The sequence below is a fragment of the Mustela nivalis genome (assembly GCF_964662115.1).
Source record: "Mustela nivalis genome assembly, chromosome: 11".
In the NCBI taxonomy this organism is placed as follows: Eukaryota; Metazoa; Chordata; class Mammalia; order Carnivora; family Mustelidae; genus Mustela; species Mustela nivalis.
Window position 1 is genome coordinate 93833425 of NC_139030.1, and position 17305 is coordinate 93850729.

Sequence of the window (17305 nt, forward strand, 5' to 3'; positions counted from 1 at the left end):
CTAAGAGAGTCACTCAAAATAGAGACCAAAGGATATTGAGGAAGTAGGGCCTAGGCACATCTCCTGTCTCACGTCACAGAACACCATGAAGCTCTTACTTTTGTAAATTGCCACTTATCGACTGCAACTCCACTGCCTTCTGGAACACATCCTTCTACTTTGGATTAAAATAGAGATCATGTAACACCTGTTAGCTAAATAGCCAATCCTGTATTAGTTAGTTTAAACTGTGCCAGCACCAATCATAATCCTTTTCAAACAAGTTATGTAATCTTATGGTTTTCACCTTTAGAATCCTACTCACAATTCCAATTTGGAGCACACTCTTCATTTCCATGGACTCTGTGTCTCCCAGATGGCTAGCTCTAAGATCTCTTCTTGGTGCAAATGGTCTTAGACATTCCTAGCATGACTGACAGTGATCAGTCTAATATTTTACTCAGCGGTGCTATCTTCAGTAATTTTAAGGTCAAATTCAGAGTTATTATTTTTCTTTGGGAGGGTTGTTTTTGTTTGTTGGTTTTTGTAAGAGGAAAAAAAGAGATTTTTATATATGAAGATCCCTTGGTTGAATTTTTTAAGTTCTATGATACATGTGGCCATTTGGCATTTGAGGGAACTGTGGATACTCAAACCCTAGCCACTTATCTGGCCTCTCTGAGTAGCCAGATTGTTAATACCCATACTTTACTTACCACAAGTGGCTCAGTGCGTGGTCTGGGCAGGCAAGAAAAGGTTTCTCGCAGGAAGGTAGTGATCTCCAGGAGAAGCTGGCACGCTGCCATCTTCAAGGCAAAGGGACAGCCACATTTAGAGGGGTTCACAGTACCTATGGAATGAAAGAGTTCCTTCATAAATAAACACACCAATAAAAAAAATACAGAGAGGCACAGTTTGATGGACAAAGCTACACATGTCCAAAATGAAATTGTATATGAGAATGTTACCTATTCACGTTCAATTGACCTCTTCCATTTACTGCAATCTGTGCATTACCTATACCTCCCTCTTCCTCCATTTTGTAATTCAATTTAGTGAGTTCCCTGGTATTGAAATATCAATCCGTAAGAAAGAAATTATTTTCCTAAGGCTCCTAGAGGAACAAAACACAGCCCACCAAGCTAGAAAGCCTCTTAACAGAAACAGAAATGGAAAGCAGTCTTGCAAGATTTTCACATTGCTAATTTAATCAGATGTAGACTATGTACAGGGTGGTGAACTAGCTTTGGCACTACAAAAATCTCACCAGTTCATTTTATGAGAGATATTTTTGTTGAGGACAGTGATGCCCAGATGTGTTTCTGCAGCCTAGATAAGGCATACTTGATCACCTCTATCATACACTTTATTCAAGTTAGCCTATCATATTGAAGGTTGCACACTACACTAGAAGTATGCAAATACTCTGCTTTGCTCTGAAGAATACCAGCCTTTGAGTGAGTAGAATATTGCCTCCATCATAGACCCAGATTTTGCTCTAAAGGCAGATAATGGCCAAGGTGAACCAGAGACTTTTAAAATTCTTAGGATTAGTTCTCAGGTACAGGTCATCACTAGGCCTGCAAAAATAACACTGATTGCTTATCAGCATTCAGAAAAGAAGACCAAAGCAATATTGAGTTCTGCCTCTCTTAAGAGAAAGAATATACTTATCTATTTTGAATCAAGACATCAAGCAATCACAATATCATTACATATCAACATTCCAAAACATATTTCTAAAATATTTCCTGTGTATTAGGTTTTCTTAATTGAAGAGGATATCTATATCTATATCTATATCATCTATATCTATTTCGTGGCTTATACTGAGAATGGGTGGAAATTATGTTCTTTCTGAAGATACTTGATTATCATTTCCTCATGAAAACCATTATTTTTTTTCTCCAGGGATAAATCATGGATAGGGACTTCCTCTTACTAAGGACCAAAGAGACCAGCTCCTCTAGAATTTCTAGACTGATACTTACTTGAGCCATAATTTTTTTTTAAGTGCAAGATGAGCTATGAAATGACAGGAAAGTGGAACTAAGCCAGATATTCCAATCTTATATTCAATGGAGACTGCATAACACTAGAAATTATCTGGATGTCCAATAGTTTTTAAACAACAATCTAACAATAAATATTCAGCATAAGCTTCTGGATTTGTCCCGAGGTTATCATCCACTCTTCTGGTCATTCCTATAAACAATGGACTTGGTCTTAGTCCAGACATTTTCATCACTATCATCTGAAATATTGTTAACATGAACAAGGATGAGTCCTACATGCTCTCATCAAATAGCTTAAGTACCAGGTATAATATGTTGGTAAAGGATACTTATGTAGTTTCATGGAAATTAAAGTTCATTTTGGCCCATGAGAATGTATCCATATAACACTGCTTCAGCTGCTCTCCGTTCTGAAAGACCCCTAGGACATCCAGGGCAGTTTGGGGATGGCTTCAGTAGGCCTTTATTCGGTTCTGCATTTGCTGGATAGTCCTCAAGTGGTCCTAAGGACCAGACTCAATTCCATTCTCCATTCTACAATTCAGAGGCATTCCAGGATACTCTAAACTTATGAACTTGATGGAGTCTTTGGGGGTGAACATTCACTTGTAGCTGGAAGACTGATGTCAGAATGTGGTGTTTTGTCAACAGCTAAGTCAAGAAAATTGGCTCTGATATGATAAAGGCTGAGAAAGGGCAAAAAGATGAAGAAAAAAAAAACTCCAAAAAAAAAAAAAAAAAAGAAATCCTTGGTATAAAAGTGGAAAAGAAGGCAAAAAGTTTTCTTTTATTATTATTTAATTATGCACACTGCTACACCCTAGGCATCCTTTTACATTTCTTGGCTGGAAAGATGAAGTAGGCTTGGCATCCCTTAACTAAGAACAGTTTTTAACATAATCAGGGAGTTTGAATTTCAAATCACTACAGAAAGACAAGAGAAAAAGGCCTCACTCTCTTCCTCAAATAATATTACTAATTCCAATACCATGGAGTAACTGAATGGTTCATAAAAGGCAGCGGTACACATACACAACAAGATTGTATGGTGTAGAACACATGTATGAACAAAATGGTGTTGAAGAGGAATGCACAGGAATCTCTTTGTCTCTACTCTTCTATGGTGGGACAAGCTTCTAATTTTAACAAATCAGTACAGCAGATACTGTCTAACCACCTGAATTATTTACTATTTTAAATTCATGTTAAATACAGTAATTATTCTAAGCAATCCACGATTTTAATCATCTGAGAAGCAGTTCACGTTCAAGTCTACTTGGTATAATTTTTTTTTTTTAATTTCCAAGAGTAATAAAAAGTGTAAAGCCTGATTAATCCTCTGCTGGGTCAGTAATTTACTGTTATATTTGCTCAGAGAGGTCTAAAACTAATTTTTATATTATAGTATGAGTCACAGACTATAAGGCAATGGAGCTCCGTACCGCCTGCAACTCCTTGTCTCTGTGTATTGTCTTCTCATTCTGGTCCTCATCCTCTCTTTATGGGGCTTTATGCACATGCATTACATCCATGCACAGGGAATAGGGGAAAAGGTGTAGTGGGGAGACATGGGAAGGTGGTAAGAATGTGAAAGAGGAAAGAGGAATATTAAGTGCTCCTAAAGCAGAGATTCTTACAAGCAGGGGTTCTTGTAGTAAAGGGAGTCGCCTTACTGTCATCTAAAAAGTCTTCCTCCTCATCCTCCTTTCTCAGTCTCCTCTTGGTCTCCTCATCATAAATGAGACCCAGCAGGTTGGCGGGGCTCTCACTTTCCCCATGGCACAGCTCATTCAGCCGGACACCAATCGCCTGCCATGGGAAGAAAAAAAAAAAATAGCACCAAGTATGTCAGACTGCAAACTAGGCTCATACATTACAGAGGTAATAAGCAACTGTAATGGGGAATGTATAAACTACTAGGACACATGAAACCAAGAAACTGATACTTAAACATACAGCAAAAGCCTCCTCGATGCGCCATGGTGGTATTGCCACCATGTTTCCCTACGTGGAAACGCAGAGGTGGATGGCATTGATGTCATCTTCATCTCCAAGGTCATTTAAAGACTTGTAGGAACCTGAACAATACCTTTGTGTTCTCATACAAATTTTGGGGGGAAACTATTTCCACTTACTTGAAGGTCATTTGTTTTATAGGTCTCCTATAAGGGAATATGCAGATGTTTTTAATAGAGGATTTTGTTATAGTTAAAAACAAAAACAAGAACTCACAGTTCCTCAGAGTGTTTCTGATTATGCTGTTTTATGAGAATCTCACTGCCATGCTAATGAGTCGGAAGTTGACATGAATTCTAGTACAGCAGTTTACATCTGCCATTAGATACACAATTAATGGTTTTTTTTTTTTTTAAATAGACTTTGTTCCCTCACTCTATGATACTTTATGTACTAGTAAGAAACACTAACTATTCCTTTGGTAAAGTATCCAACATCAACATAGAACCAATACTTGCTATCTGTTCTTCTGAATCATCGTGCACTACTGTCTGATTTACTGAAAGGAATTTTCCAGAAAGAGACAAAATATACCACCTCTTTCTGATTCTTTTATATACTGTGTGCAAGACAGGAAGAGACATGTGCTTAGAAAGGAGAGTCAAAAGTTAAAATGAAAACTGAACTTGGGGTTTGAGAGCTTGGTTACTCTGTGCATTAGTAAGAACAAAGTTCCAGCTAATTTCCTTCTTCATTCCTGTATTACTTCTTTCAAATATTTAGAGAAGTTTCTAGAACTGGGCATGCATGAAATTAGACTTTCTATTATAAACTGACAAAGATATGCCTTCAAATGAAAACACAATTTGTTTGAATGTCTTGGCTATCTGGAAGCAAAAAGTTCTCCTTAAACTCTGAAATTAAGTGGTAAGTAATAAAAACTCTATCAAAGAGAAAGAAAGCAGTGTGAAAAAGATATCATGACTTCCTAAAAATTCAACCACTAACCTGAGGAGTTTTAAACAAATGAAAGAAAACATAAAAACAAAAACTACTACTTCAACAAAAATACTTTGTCCTAATGCTACTATTTTGGAGATCTTCTCTAAAGAAGGAGATACGCAATTAGGAATCTGGAGTGGAGCCAATAAACTTAATAGTGAGATTCAAAGGGGAAAAAATCTGCATGAATCATTCTAGGATAATGACACTGAGCAATTTAATTTAAAGCCACAGTTCATAAAGCTTAAAGGGTTGCTCAGAAAATAAACTTGTCTTGGATAATACTAAATGTCTGAATAATAATTTAGAGCTCTATGTCTCTTCCAAGGCTAAAAAAAAAGTCTTGACGATGTTTGTTCCTTTCTTCATTCATCAAATCTTTATTAAGTGAAGTCATGTGTTAGGTATTAAATAAAACAGAGTTGAATAAGTTGTTACAGTACATCAGTATCTTTGCTTCCTGTGCCCTAGTAGATTATAAACCTTCATTTAGAAGTTTCACTGTTTGGCAACTGGGAAGGTTAGAGAAAGTCTTGCTCAAGGTGGCTCAGCAAACTGTGATCTGAGATTCGAATGCAGCGTGTCTGCGTTTTGCTCTTCCCCTCAAGGAGCTTACAATCTCTTGGGGGAGGCAACAACACATCAAATTAACACATTAAATATCAAAAGAGATGAAAAGCACTCTCAATAGTTCAGAAGATGGACAGATTAGATTCGGTTCAGGAAATCACAGAGTGTCTCTTTGCAGTAGATTTTGAAGAATTGGCTAAAGGTTATTGGAGCTAATGGCTAACTTTGGCTAACGGTGAAGGGGAGAAGTGAACAATCCAGATGGAGAGTTCCAAAAGATCCATCAAGGAAGTGCACTGACATGTCCAGAGACTGACAAGTGAGCCACTTGGTGCAAGCACAATTTCGTGACAGGAAATCAAGTGCCCGAAGGCTGACAAGGTAGACTGGGACTAGATCTCACAGTTCTTGAAGCTAAACTTCATTTCGTATTCTAAAGCAGGATGAAAGGTAATGTGTGCATGAGGGAGAACACTTACTCATTCAAGAGACTCAGTGATAACTGCCTAGAAATGCCCGAACCATGTAACCTTTCAAAAATTAATGTAATAACTTATTATCATTGAATACTTCTTAGACACAAAGGATTGAGATTAATGGTCTTTTAGATATATTAGCTCATTTGACTTCATCATCCATAAGCTTGGTATGTTTTGAATACTAAGAGAGAGCAGTGATGCCAGACTAAGCAATTTGGGTTTTATCCCAAGGGAAAAGGAGAGCCACTGAAGCATTATAAGTGGGTAAGAAACACCATCTGATTTGCATTTTAGTCTAATCACTGTGAGCGCAGCTTGGAGAATGAATTAGAGGGGGCAAATCTGGAAGCCAGGAGATAAGTATGAACGTTCTGCTTTTAGATGGGCTCTGCCATATGGAGATCATTTCACTGACAGTGTGTAGGATGGGTCAGATGAGGGGAGACTGTGGGAAGGAGACCAAATAGGAAAATATCTTAGTCATCCAGATGAGAAGGAATAAAAATATGACCTAATAGGACCTTGGTAACATAGAAGAGGTGGAATCAGTAAGGGAAGGAAGGTTGGAATATGTTCAAAGGCTATCGTCTTTGAGAATGCTGGTACCATTTGTAAGAATAGAAAGTTCAGGAAGGCTTGCAGATGGGGGTGTGTTTATATGGGAAGAAGAGTTTTGCTTTGGTCAGATTGTGTTTCAGGGTATTAAGTGACTACCTCCGGAGTGCAGTTGGCAGTGTTGCCCTGGGATCTGAATGGTGCTATGGATAGAGAAGTCTGTGCCACTGGAATACATGTTACAGTTGAAAACACAGGAATAAATGTAGTCCTGGAGGAGGTTATGCACAAAAAAATTATAACAAATTCTGGGAATGTCTACATTTATGGAGGGGGGCGGTGAGGAGACAGAGGACCAAGGAAAAAGAGGAGATAATGTCTAACTTCATAGATTTACTGGGAAGATAAAATGAATTAAAGTTTATTTTCCTTTAAGATGTTTTGTTCAGCGCCTGGTACATAACAGACACTTAATAAATTGTCTCCCAAACAACATAAACACAGAACTTTTTCACTTCACTCAAGTACCCCAACATTTAGATAAGAAAATCAAAAGCTCACGTCTCCCCATTGGTAGAAGAGCTTGGCAGCATTCCACTGCAGCTTCTGGTTCCGTTTGTTGCCCACGATGGGAGAGCGGCCCCTGGAAAGGCCTTTCTTGGTGATATTCACATGATGCCCTTTCATCCACTCTGGCCAGTTGCCACGGTTACAGCGGTGAACAAACCGGGCACATTCCAGGAACAGAGCTGCTCTGGCTACCACAGGAGCTTCCTGAGGATGGTTATTAAGGAAAGAATGATGTGGGATTAATGAAAAATAGGCTGACCTTCATGGAATTACTATGTACTCTTAGTTTCTCTTATTCTCCATATCTTGATTTAGGTTAGCAATATTTCCCAGGATAGTATTATCATGGTTAATGGTAGTGGGAATTCTGGAAAATGAATCCTTAAAGGCAAATTAGGATATGGAAGAATTAGATATTTTAAGTAGATTTCTGTGTTTAGTTTTCCCCTTTTGAAGAATCTCAAGTAATTTCATGACTCTATCTTTGCATAGTTAAGAGGCAGCTGGGATTTGAATGTGAGAGCAAGATAATTTTCAAAGAATTTTTCAATATGAAACTGTTCTTAAACCTAAAATTTTAACCTGAAGCAAACAAATATTCAATTTCTAGAATTAGTCTTATGCTAATCAAGGGAGTCAATAGTGTTTTTGTTCCAAGAATAAGCTGTTATTTATGACCATCCACATGTTCCAAAGAAGTACTCTTTCTGTTTCTGCTGTTTCTGCACATTTTGGCTAGTAAGAAAAGGAAGTACTTATTAGAGTTTGTTGAGTTAGTCCTTTTTCTCCTTTGTCGTGAATAACAGATCAATTTCTGCTTAAATAGGCATGGTTTCAATTGAAAATGTTTGACAAAGAGAAAATTATTTAATTGATAAATGCATTTATCAATTAAAAACATTTCTTCAGCAAAATAGGAATATGGTTCCATCTTGTCATGTCAAGACGATGTCATGTCAAGATTTGTATTTGAAAAAAAAAAAAAAAAAAGAAACAGCTTTTAGTTGATACCCAGAAACTGGTAAGTATCAGCTACCTACTGAAGTCTTTACAAGCTAAATAGATAAATAAATTAGGGAAGGAGCATGAAGTTTCTCTGGAAGGTCAACAGGTCATAAAAAAATATACACATCAACAAATAATGTGTATTTTAACTTGTGCCTGCTTTAAAAAAATACATCACAACATTAGGCATCACCTCAGAGTTACGCAATAATCATATGTTGATTAGTAACCACAGGTTTTCAAATTGAAACATTTTCCATAACTTCAAACAACAATATTTTTAATGCCTTGATCTACAATGTTAAACTAGGGGCTAATATATAGAGAATATCAATTACATGCCAGTTAGTTTTTATGAGTTGTAATTCTTAATTATAATAACAAATCTCTGGTCTAGAAATAATATCTTCATTTCAATGTTTTTAAAAAATGAGATATAATTTTTCTACCATCAAACAGCAGGGAAGAGGTGACTGGAGGATTCAATACCAGGTCTCTCTAATGCCCAAATCTATGCTAGTTCCTATTCAGTTTCTGTATTGTCTTAATATACATCTAAACCTTGGCAAAAGATGATTTCTAGAAGGCATGTAGAAAGTTGTTGTTTAAAAATGGGGCATTAATGTCATGTAATGTTACTATATGATCACATCATTTTCCTATTTAAAATTTATTATAGGGTCCATCTACATCAATAATAACATGAATAAAGATACTCAGCCTTTGTTATCTGATTCATCTCCCTTTCTATCCCTCTATCAAGTACTTATGATCTAACTACATCAAACTGGTTATAGTCACCCAAATATGACATCTTACACCTTTTCATATGTTCTTTCCATCATTTGTGGGAGATGTTAAACCCCTTTCCCATATGGCAAATTTCCACTTTTAGGAATAAGATACCTCCTCTAAGAAGCCTTTCTTAATCTCTTTTCTCTCAGGCAGAGTTGATTATTTCATACTTTGAGTACCACAGTATCTCAAGCACACTGAATGATTCAAGTAAGTTAGCCCTTTAAGCATTTTCTCATTGTCCACAACTTAAAGGAAGCCATCAAGAATTCCAATGAGATATATTTATGTAGGAACTTAACTTCACAAAACATGTGATGTATTGCTACTATTTACAAAGTTAACCTATGTGAAAAGGCAGAATACAAGATGAATGCTAATGGTGAGAACCTATCTTTCATAAAAATGGACACTAATGATGAGAATCTATCAACCCCTGCATTGGTGCTAAGATTTGGAAGCAGGTCACGGGAATAGAAAGACTTGGACTGCGGAGGGTAAAATGACTTCTTCATCAAACCTATCAATATTGTGATACCATAACATACAGATTAAATGCCTACACTCTTCTCCTGAATTAAATATTTATTTTATTAAACATTTCAGATATGCTAATCTGTGTCTGGAAAATGTTTGAACATCTGTCTCTGAAAACATATGGCAGTCTGGAGGGCAAGGTGAGCAATGGGAATTTATTCTTAGCCCATCACGGTTTGACACATTCCCAATACAAAGCAATGGGATTCATTGCTTTAATGTCAGGACAACAGAATTACTGCTGAGGTAGCATTATGTCATATACTCTGGATCCCACAAGATTATCAAGGGCAAAACTTAACCCACACAAATGTATGAGGCAGAGGACCTTTTTATTGCCATTAACTTTAGATGACAATAGATGAATGAGAAATCCAAATTGTGCTTTGTGAGTTTTCCTATGTAGATTGGTTAGCCTTCTTCAGAAAAAAAAAAAAAAAAATGGTTTTAGTTGCTTAGGAAGGTCAGGGCATTTTGAATGAAAAGCAATTTTGATTTTCTGTTTTTCAAGGCAAGTTATAATAAAACTCAGATATTACACCAGTTACTGACCCTAGGAAATCCTAAAATTTGGAAATGAAATTGAGATCAATATGGAAATAATTCCCATTACCTGAGGCAGCACAATCTTAAAGGGAGGGGTGATTATTACCTGCCGAATTTGATCCATGTAAATTGTAAAACCAGGTAGCTTTTGGAAATGTCGCTTTCTGCATTAAGGGACATAGAGTAACTCAAATATTGCCTTATAATCATAATCCTCATGAACCTGGTAGATGAAAACAGGCTTGAAACCCTATAGTCAAGATGGCACTGAATACTAGTACTTTCTGGGGGGTATTACAGTATATTGTACTGTACAGACAGTGGAGGGAGTTGTTGAGGACTTTACAAAACCAAGAACTCTACTGTGCATCCTCGTAGAAGACACTTAGCAGTAAGTACAGACATCACACTGTGTATGAAGAGCATTCAAGGCATTCTAGTGTAAATGTGGCTATGGGGAACTATTTCCTTTATAAATTCCTTTCAAAGTATAGTTTAGAAAGTATTGATTCTTAGGGGCAGTTTTATTGAATACCTTGGACAACAGAGTCTTCCTGGACACAAAGAAGAGTCAATTTTTCCTCTTTTGATGGAGCTTACCTCTTATAACTCAGCACAATCTGAAGAAGCAGCAAAAAATGGAGACATGACAGAATGGATAAGGATGGATTCACATCACAGAGAAAAACAGCACAAATGGAGAAAAATGAATCAGAAGAACGCTGCATGGATGAAAAGAACCACAGAGTATCAGAGCATAGTCAAAAGCGAACATCTAAACAAAATTTGATACCATTGGTATACCACAGAGAATTTTTACTAGTGGTCCTGAAGGAAAAGTAGGCATATTTAAATTTTTTTCTTATTAGCATGTCTGTAAGATCACCTTTTTATGTTCCATAATGCCCTGTGAGGCTTCAATTCAGTTATAACACAACTTCACAGTTTTAGACAAGCAAGAATCAATTTTAACTGGGATGATTTGATTGACCTAAAATATGAGGTTAGATCATATGGAATTTGTAAGCTTGAAAGTAAAAAATAGTTGAATACTAACAATTTCATATGGTTTGCTCTTACATAAGGTCTTCTCTATAATGCCTACAGAGCTGTTCAGTTAAAGTTACAAAATGTCCTAAGAATGTCATTCCGCAGCATGGTTTTCTCTAACATTCTACAGCGAGAAAACTTCAAGTGCTGGCTACTTTTCCTTGACTTTCTTTGTCACTTTTTCCTGCATTTTTATCAGATCATTATGTATATTGAATGCTTCCTTTATGAAAGTGAAGGAAAGAATTGGAACACTAATTCAAACAGCTGTGCTTTATTTTGCCTGGGGACTTAGAAAATATTGTTACCAAGATACGATGGTTAATTGAAGGTTATAATTGTAATATATTCCTTTCCCTGAAGGACTATATCTTAACTTATTATGTGAGAAGAAGCCCTGATTCTGAAAACTCATATAAAAACACTGGACAGGAACTAACTATTTTAAAAGACTGAATATTTTATGTTGGCCCCTGGGGAATTACATAATATTTTTATTGCCTTACCATAAAATCTAAAGCTCTTGCTGGTGCAAGATACCTACTTGTTTAAAACTAGTGGGACTAGGCAGTTATTATGGATCCTAGTATACAATGGAAGCTCATTTGCTAGAGGGCATGTGCTTGTGAGTCAGTATTTATTACTTAGCCTGTATTGAATTCTCTGCCTGACTGAGATCATTAAGTAACTGACGGGCTGCCTCTGCCCTTGCTCATTCCCACAGTAGCTGCGGGCAACCGATATCATTCAGTTGTAAGGCTATAGGCAGGTATTATTTTTTAGGACATGGTCTAGATGACTTGCCATTTTAACAGTTACACAGATCACATTAATATTTTGGGTAAATATTATAAAAACCAAATGAAGTCCTCTGTTTCTGACAATATGATGGATTAGGTGTAAAGACAAACTTCTTTTGGTTTAGACATCTAAAAATTCTGGATAAAATATCCCCTCACTTCTTCATCTTGTTTTTGCTTTTGTTTCTAACTTGAGATAATAGACTACTGGAGAGAAGAAACTACAAGAAAGTGTAATTCTGGGCGGAGAAGAGAGACAGGTGTGAGCTAGCATAAGAATAATTACCTTGAGGGTTTCTATTGACTATGGAGAGGCCAGACTATGTTTTTGATGGGCCATGAGTTAAATTTCTGGTCCAAGCAGAGGGGGAGGTCAGTTCATTTACCCCTATGTAAAGTCCAGATCCCAGGTGGGAGCCACCTTCAATGGATGAATAGGAAAACGATCTACTCATAGAAGTAGGCTTGCCTGACTAGGTTTGGTTCTGGGTAAAACAGAAGTTTAAAAAAAAAAAATTCTTTCATAAGAACTCTTAGTCAAAATCTCACATTCTTGTATAAGTTTGGACTAGACTGGACACTATTTCCATGCTCCTTGATCACCAAAAAGAGTTTAAAAAATGGTCTTAGGTTTCCAGATACCTGAGAAGGGAAATGGAAATCCTCTCTGGAGGAATACTTTAAAGCAGTACTTCTCAAATCTCCAAACTTGAATGTGCATTAGAGTCACTTTTGAATATATAAAAAAATATATATTTTTTGTTCTCACTACAGAGATTCTGATTCAGTAGATCTGTTGAGGGTCTGAAAATGTGCATTTCAAACATGCTCACAGATGATGATGATATTGCTGGTCCAGTAAATAACACTGCGTTTAACACAGATCTTAAGGAATTCCTTAAGACCTGAGAAGTTAAGTGCACATAAAAAATACATTTAAAAAATTCACCATGAGTAAAAGAAGAAACAAAAAGTATAGAATCAAACCCACAAAAAGAGCAATTATTAGAATTCTAATGTATCGAATACATTTGAAGATTAATGTAAAAAAAAGATTAATGTGGATATTGTATGAATGATCTAAGTATGATGAATTAAGTTATCAAAATTGAGCAGGCACTTTTAAAACAAGAATAAAATAAAATCCTATAAGTAAAAAGTAGTATTTGAAATTTCAAACACAGTGTATAGATTAAAACACAGATTAATGGTGCATAAACAATGAATTTTGGAACACTGGAAAAAATAAAATTTAATTTAAAAAAACAGATTAAATAACTTTTTTTCCCTCAACTTCAGCACTACTGACCATTTGAGCCAAGATAATTCCCTTTTTATGAAGGGTGCACTATGTATTATGAGATGTTTATCAGGATTTTTGGTATCTACTCAGGAGATTCTAGTAGCAATCATCAGGCTGTGACAATGAAAAATTCCACCAGACATTGTCAAATGTCCCCCAGTAAGCAAAATTACTCATAGTTAAAGACTGAGGGATTAGACAAAGTTAAATGGAAGAGATATCTCAGAAACTTACTCAGGGTATAGAGAAACAAAGAAAGAAACAAAAGAAAGAAAGAAAGAAAGAGAAACAAAGAAATAAAAATTATGAAAGAGAAGTTATCAAAAACAGAGGATAAACTGGTAATACCTATCATAGACCTTTTCAATTTATAGAAGTAAGGATTAGATAAAATGTGAAAGACAATCTTGGAAGAGATAATAGTTAAAATATTTCCAGAATAGACATAATATGTCAATTACATGATTCAGGGACTTTATGAACCTCAACTAGGAAAAATATGTTAGTAAAATCTCAGTGAAACTGCAAAATATCAAAAGAGAAGATATTAAAGGCAATAGGAGGGGGGTGGCAGATTATATTATGTATATTCCTATACATAATACAATGTTAATTAAGCCAGAAGAGAATGGGACAATACCTTTGAAGTACAGAAAGAAAATTTTAGCCTATAATTATAATTCCAGCAAAAGTATCTTTCAAGAATGAGACCAAAGTAAAGACATTTTCAAGTAAATTAGCTGAGAGAACTACTTCCTTCCAAATGATCATCACTAAAGAAACTTCTAAAAGGTCTCCTTCAAAAGGGTAGAACTTAGGAGGAATGTAAGAGATGGAAGGAGAAATGGTGAGCAGAGAATATGCTAAGCTTTTGGGTAAATTTAAAAATAATTTTCCTCAAATTCAACAAAAATAATGTTTACTTTGTCAGTGTTAAAACAAAAACAACATAGAACTAAATCTCAAACAATAGTTGTGGTTAAAATCTTCTACAGTATTTTACTGTTTGAGATAAGAATAAATATATTAATTTTAGACTTCATTTAAATTTAAGTACGTAAAAGTATTAAGAGAGAATGATTTGTAAGCTAGTGAAGGAAAATAAATAACACAAAGCTAAACCAAATCAATAGAAATAAAACTAAATCCAACACAATCTAAAAAAGGACATGGAATAGAAACAAGAACAGGCACGCAATCAAATAATGAAAAGAAGTGATAAATAAGCAAAAAAAAAAAAAGGAAGTGAATCTATATCATCAATCACAATCTGTGCAAATGTACTAAATTTCCCAGAGGAAAAAGTTGTTAAAGTGGTATAAAAAATTCAAATATCTGTTTTTTATGAAAGATATACCTAAAACACAAAGATATAGAAAAATTAAAAATAAAAGATCAGCCAAAAAAGACATACCAAGCAAATGTTAAACATAATTAAAATGGTTTCAGCTGTACTAGTATCAGAGAAAATCTATCTTAAAGTAAAAAGCATTACTAGAAATAATCTGGGTCACCAGATAATAATAAAATGTTCATAGCACCAGATATCTGTCACACTTCTAAACTGCTGCTAAATAAATAAAAATTGTCAGAACTACAAGTATAAATTTGACAAAATTTGCCATCAGAGTGAAAATTTATAATTTTATAATTTTTTTTAAAGATTTATTTATTTATTTATTTGACAGAGAGAGATCACAAGTAGGCAGAGAGGCAGAGAGAGAGAGGAGGAGGAAGCAGGCTTCCTGCTGAGCAGAGAGCCCGATGCGGGACTCGATCCCAGGACCCTGAGATCATGACCTGAGCCGAAGGCAGCGGTTTAACCCACTGAGCCACCCAGGCGCCCCCAGAGTGAAAATTTAAACACAACTTAGTAATCAACAGATAAAGCAGTAAGAAGTAAATAAGAATGAGATTTTTAATACAAAATGCAGTACCCAATTATTGGAGACTACACATTCTTTTTAACCACAAAGGGGACATTTATGAAAATTGATAATGTTCTAGTTCATAAAACAAGTCTAAATTAATTCCAAAGAATCAGTAAAAATGGAGTAACGAATCAGTAACAAATAGGTGCCTAACAAAAACTTGGAATTTACAAATTGAAACACACACATATACAAGTAAATAGCCTATGGGTCAAAAAGAAATAATTAAGGAAATTAAAAATGATTTTTAAATAAATTAACAAAATAAAAAATACAGTTTATCAGAATTTAGAGTATGTACTTAAAGCAGTATTTAGAGGGAAATTAATAGCTAAATGCCAATTTTGAAAAGAAAATATAAAATTACAAGATAAGCAATCAATCAATAAGCTAAAGAATAAACCAATGAATTCGAAGTAAGAGAAGAAAATAAAAATAAGAACAGAAATTAAAGAATTTGAGAATGAAGATAAAACAGACTCAACAAGGTCATGAAAAAAGACTAATAAAATTGACAAATTTCTGACAAGCTAAAAAGAAAAAACTCTCACAATTCGAGGAATAAAAACAGATAAAATAGCTACAGATACTGCCAAAATTAAGAACTAAGAAGAAAATGTTATGATATTTTTTTTTGCCAACAAACATGAAAATGTAGGTGAAGTTGACAAATTATTAAAAAAATTAAAATTACTTAGGCTAACTCAAAAACTAGAACTTTTGACTAATCAATTCAGAACTGAATTTCAATTATCTCTAAATTTATCAATGGACTCAATATAATTCCAAGAAAAAAAAATTTTCATGAAACCTGACAACATAACTATAAAATTTGCCTGAAAGAGCAAAGAGCCATGAATAACTTGGGTGATGCTAGAAGTTCTAGCTATTAAACAGAGTAGTTTGACTCCGGGTAGAAGGGGAATGGAACAGGAAACAAACCAAACCAAACAAAAAAACCCCTCAGAATTGCACTCATGCATGTATGGAAACCTGACACATGATAAAGATAATACAATGAATGAAATGAATTATCTACACATGAGAGAATAAAGTATGAACTAGTAACATTATGCTAAGATCACTATTTTCTATGTGGGGAAAAAAACGAAAGAAAACAATTTCTTACAGCAATCACACAGTAAGTTTTAGATAAAGACTTCAGTATGAAATGTAAATTAAAACTTTTAGAAGAAAATATAAGAATATATTTATTACCTAAAGATTTCTTTAAAAAGTTGTTTAAAAAAAATAAAAAAGCTAGCCATAAAGAAAATCTTAATGGGTCAAACTAAAATTTTCTCTTCACTAAGATTTAGTATAAGGAATAAAATAAAAATAAGCCAGAAAGTGGGAAATAATACCACATAAAAACAGAAAATGGATTCTTACTGACATCTATACTCTCTTTTAAAATTATCAATACAAAGTTAGATAATCCTCCAATAAAAAGATAAACAAAAGGCATTAAGCGATCATTTCCCAAAGTGAAACATGAAAGGTAACCAGACCCATGAAAAGACATTTCAGACTTTAGGTTGAAATATAAAGTGTTTTTACTTTAATTCACCAGATTGTTAAAAATTAAAATGTTGGATAATACAAACACTGACAAGAACACAGAGCAATAGGAGTTTTTATTACAGCGTTGGTGCCAATAATTGTTGCAATTATTAGGAAACACACTGTGGCATCATAGAATAAAATTATGACTCACTAATTCCACCCCTAGGTGTATTTAGAAAACTGTGAATCAAGGCCCATAAGCAGTAATACTCATGAAGGCACTGTACAAAATAGCCAAAATTTGGAGAAAATAAAAACGTCCACCTAACAGAATGGATATATAAACCGTGACATAATCAAAAACAAATATCATTCATTAGTGAAAATCAATACATTAATGCTAAAAGCATCAACAAAGATGAACTCAAACTTAATGTGGTGCAAAAAGAGGATAGCATGATTTAACGTAAATGAATTTCAAAACCAGGCAAACAAAGCAAAAAAAACCCAATATATTTCATAGGAATAAAAGCTCATGTGATAAAATAAAGCACAAGAAAGATTAAAACAAAGTTCAAGAGAGCAGTGTCTTGTAGGGGGTAGTGGACATGCCGTTAGGGAAGGGAATTCAGGGGACTTTAAAGAAAGTGGAAATGTCCTATTCTTTATGGTAGTGGTGGATATGTGATAATTTTTTCCCCTTAAA

General features: G+C 34.8%; 1 protein-coding gene across 16 annotated transcripts in view; it reads right to left on the reverse strand.

Moving 5' to 3' along the window:
• The window catches only part of UNC80 (unc-80 homolog, NALCN channel complex subunit), a 228264-nt gene that overhangs the window by 116689 nt on the left and 94270 nt on the right, over positions 1–17305 (reverse strand). For 10 of the 16 annotated variants that reach the window (XM_082691601.1, XM_082691598.1, XM_082691597.1 and 7 more), the window contains exons 23-25: positions 7118–7330; positions 3632–3803; positions 696–829 (exon numbers count right to left, since the gene is read on the reverse strand). In XM_082691601.1, coding sequence (XP_082547727.1) covers positions 696–829; positions 3632–3803; positions 7118–7330 — 519 coding nt within the window. The remainder of the gene's footprint in view (positions 1–695; positions 830–3631; positions 3804–7117; positions 7331–17305) is intronic. The other 6 variants (XM_082691602.1, XM_082691599.1, XM_082691594.1 and 3 more) reach the window with 1 other exon arrangement.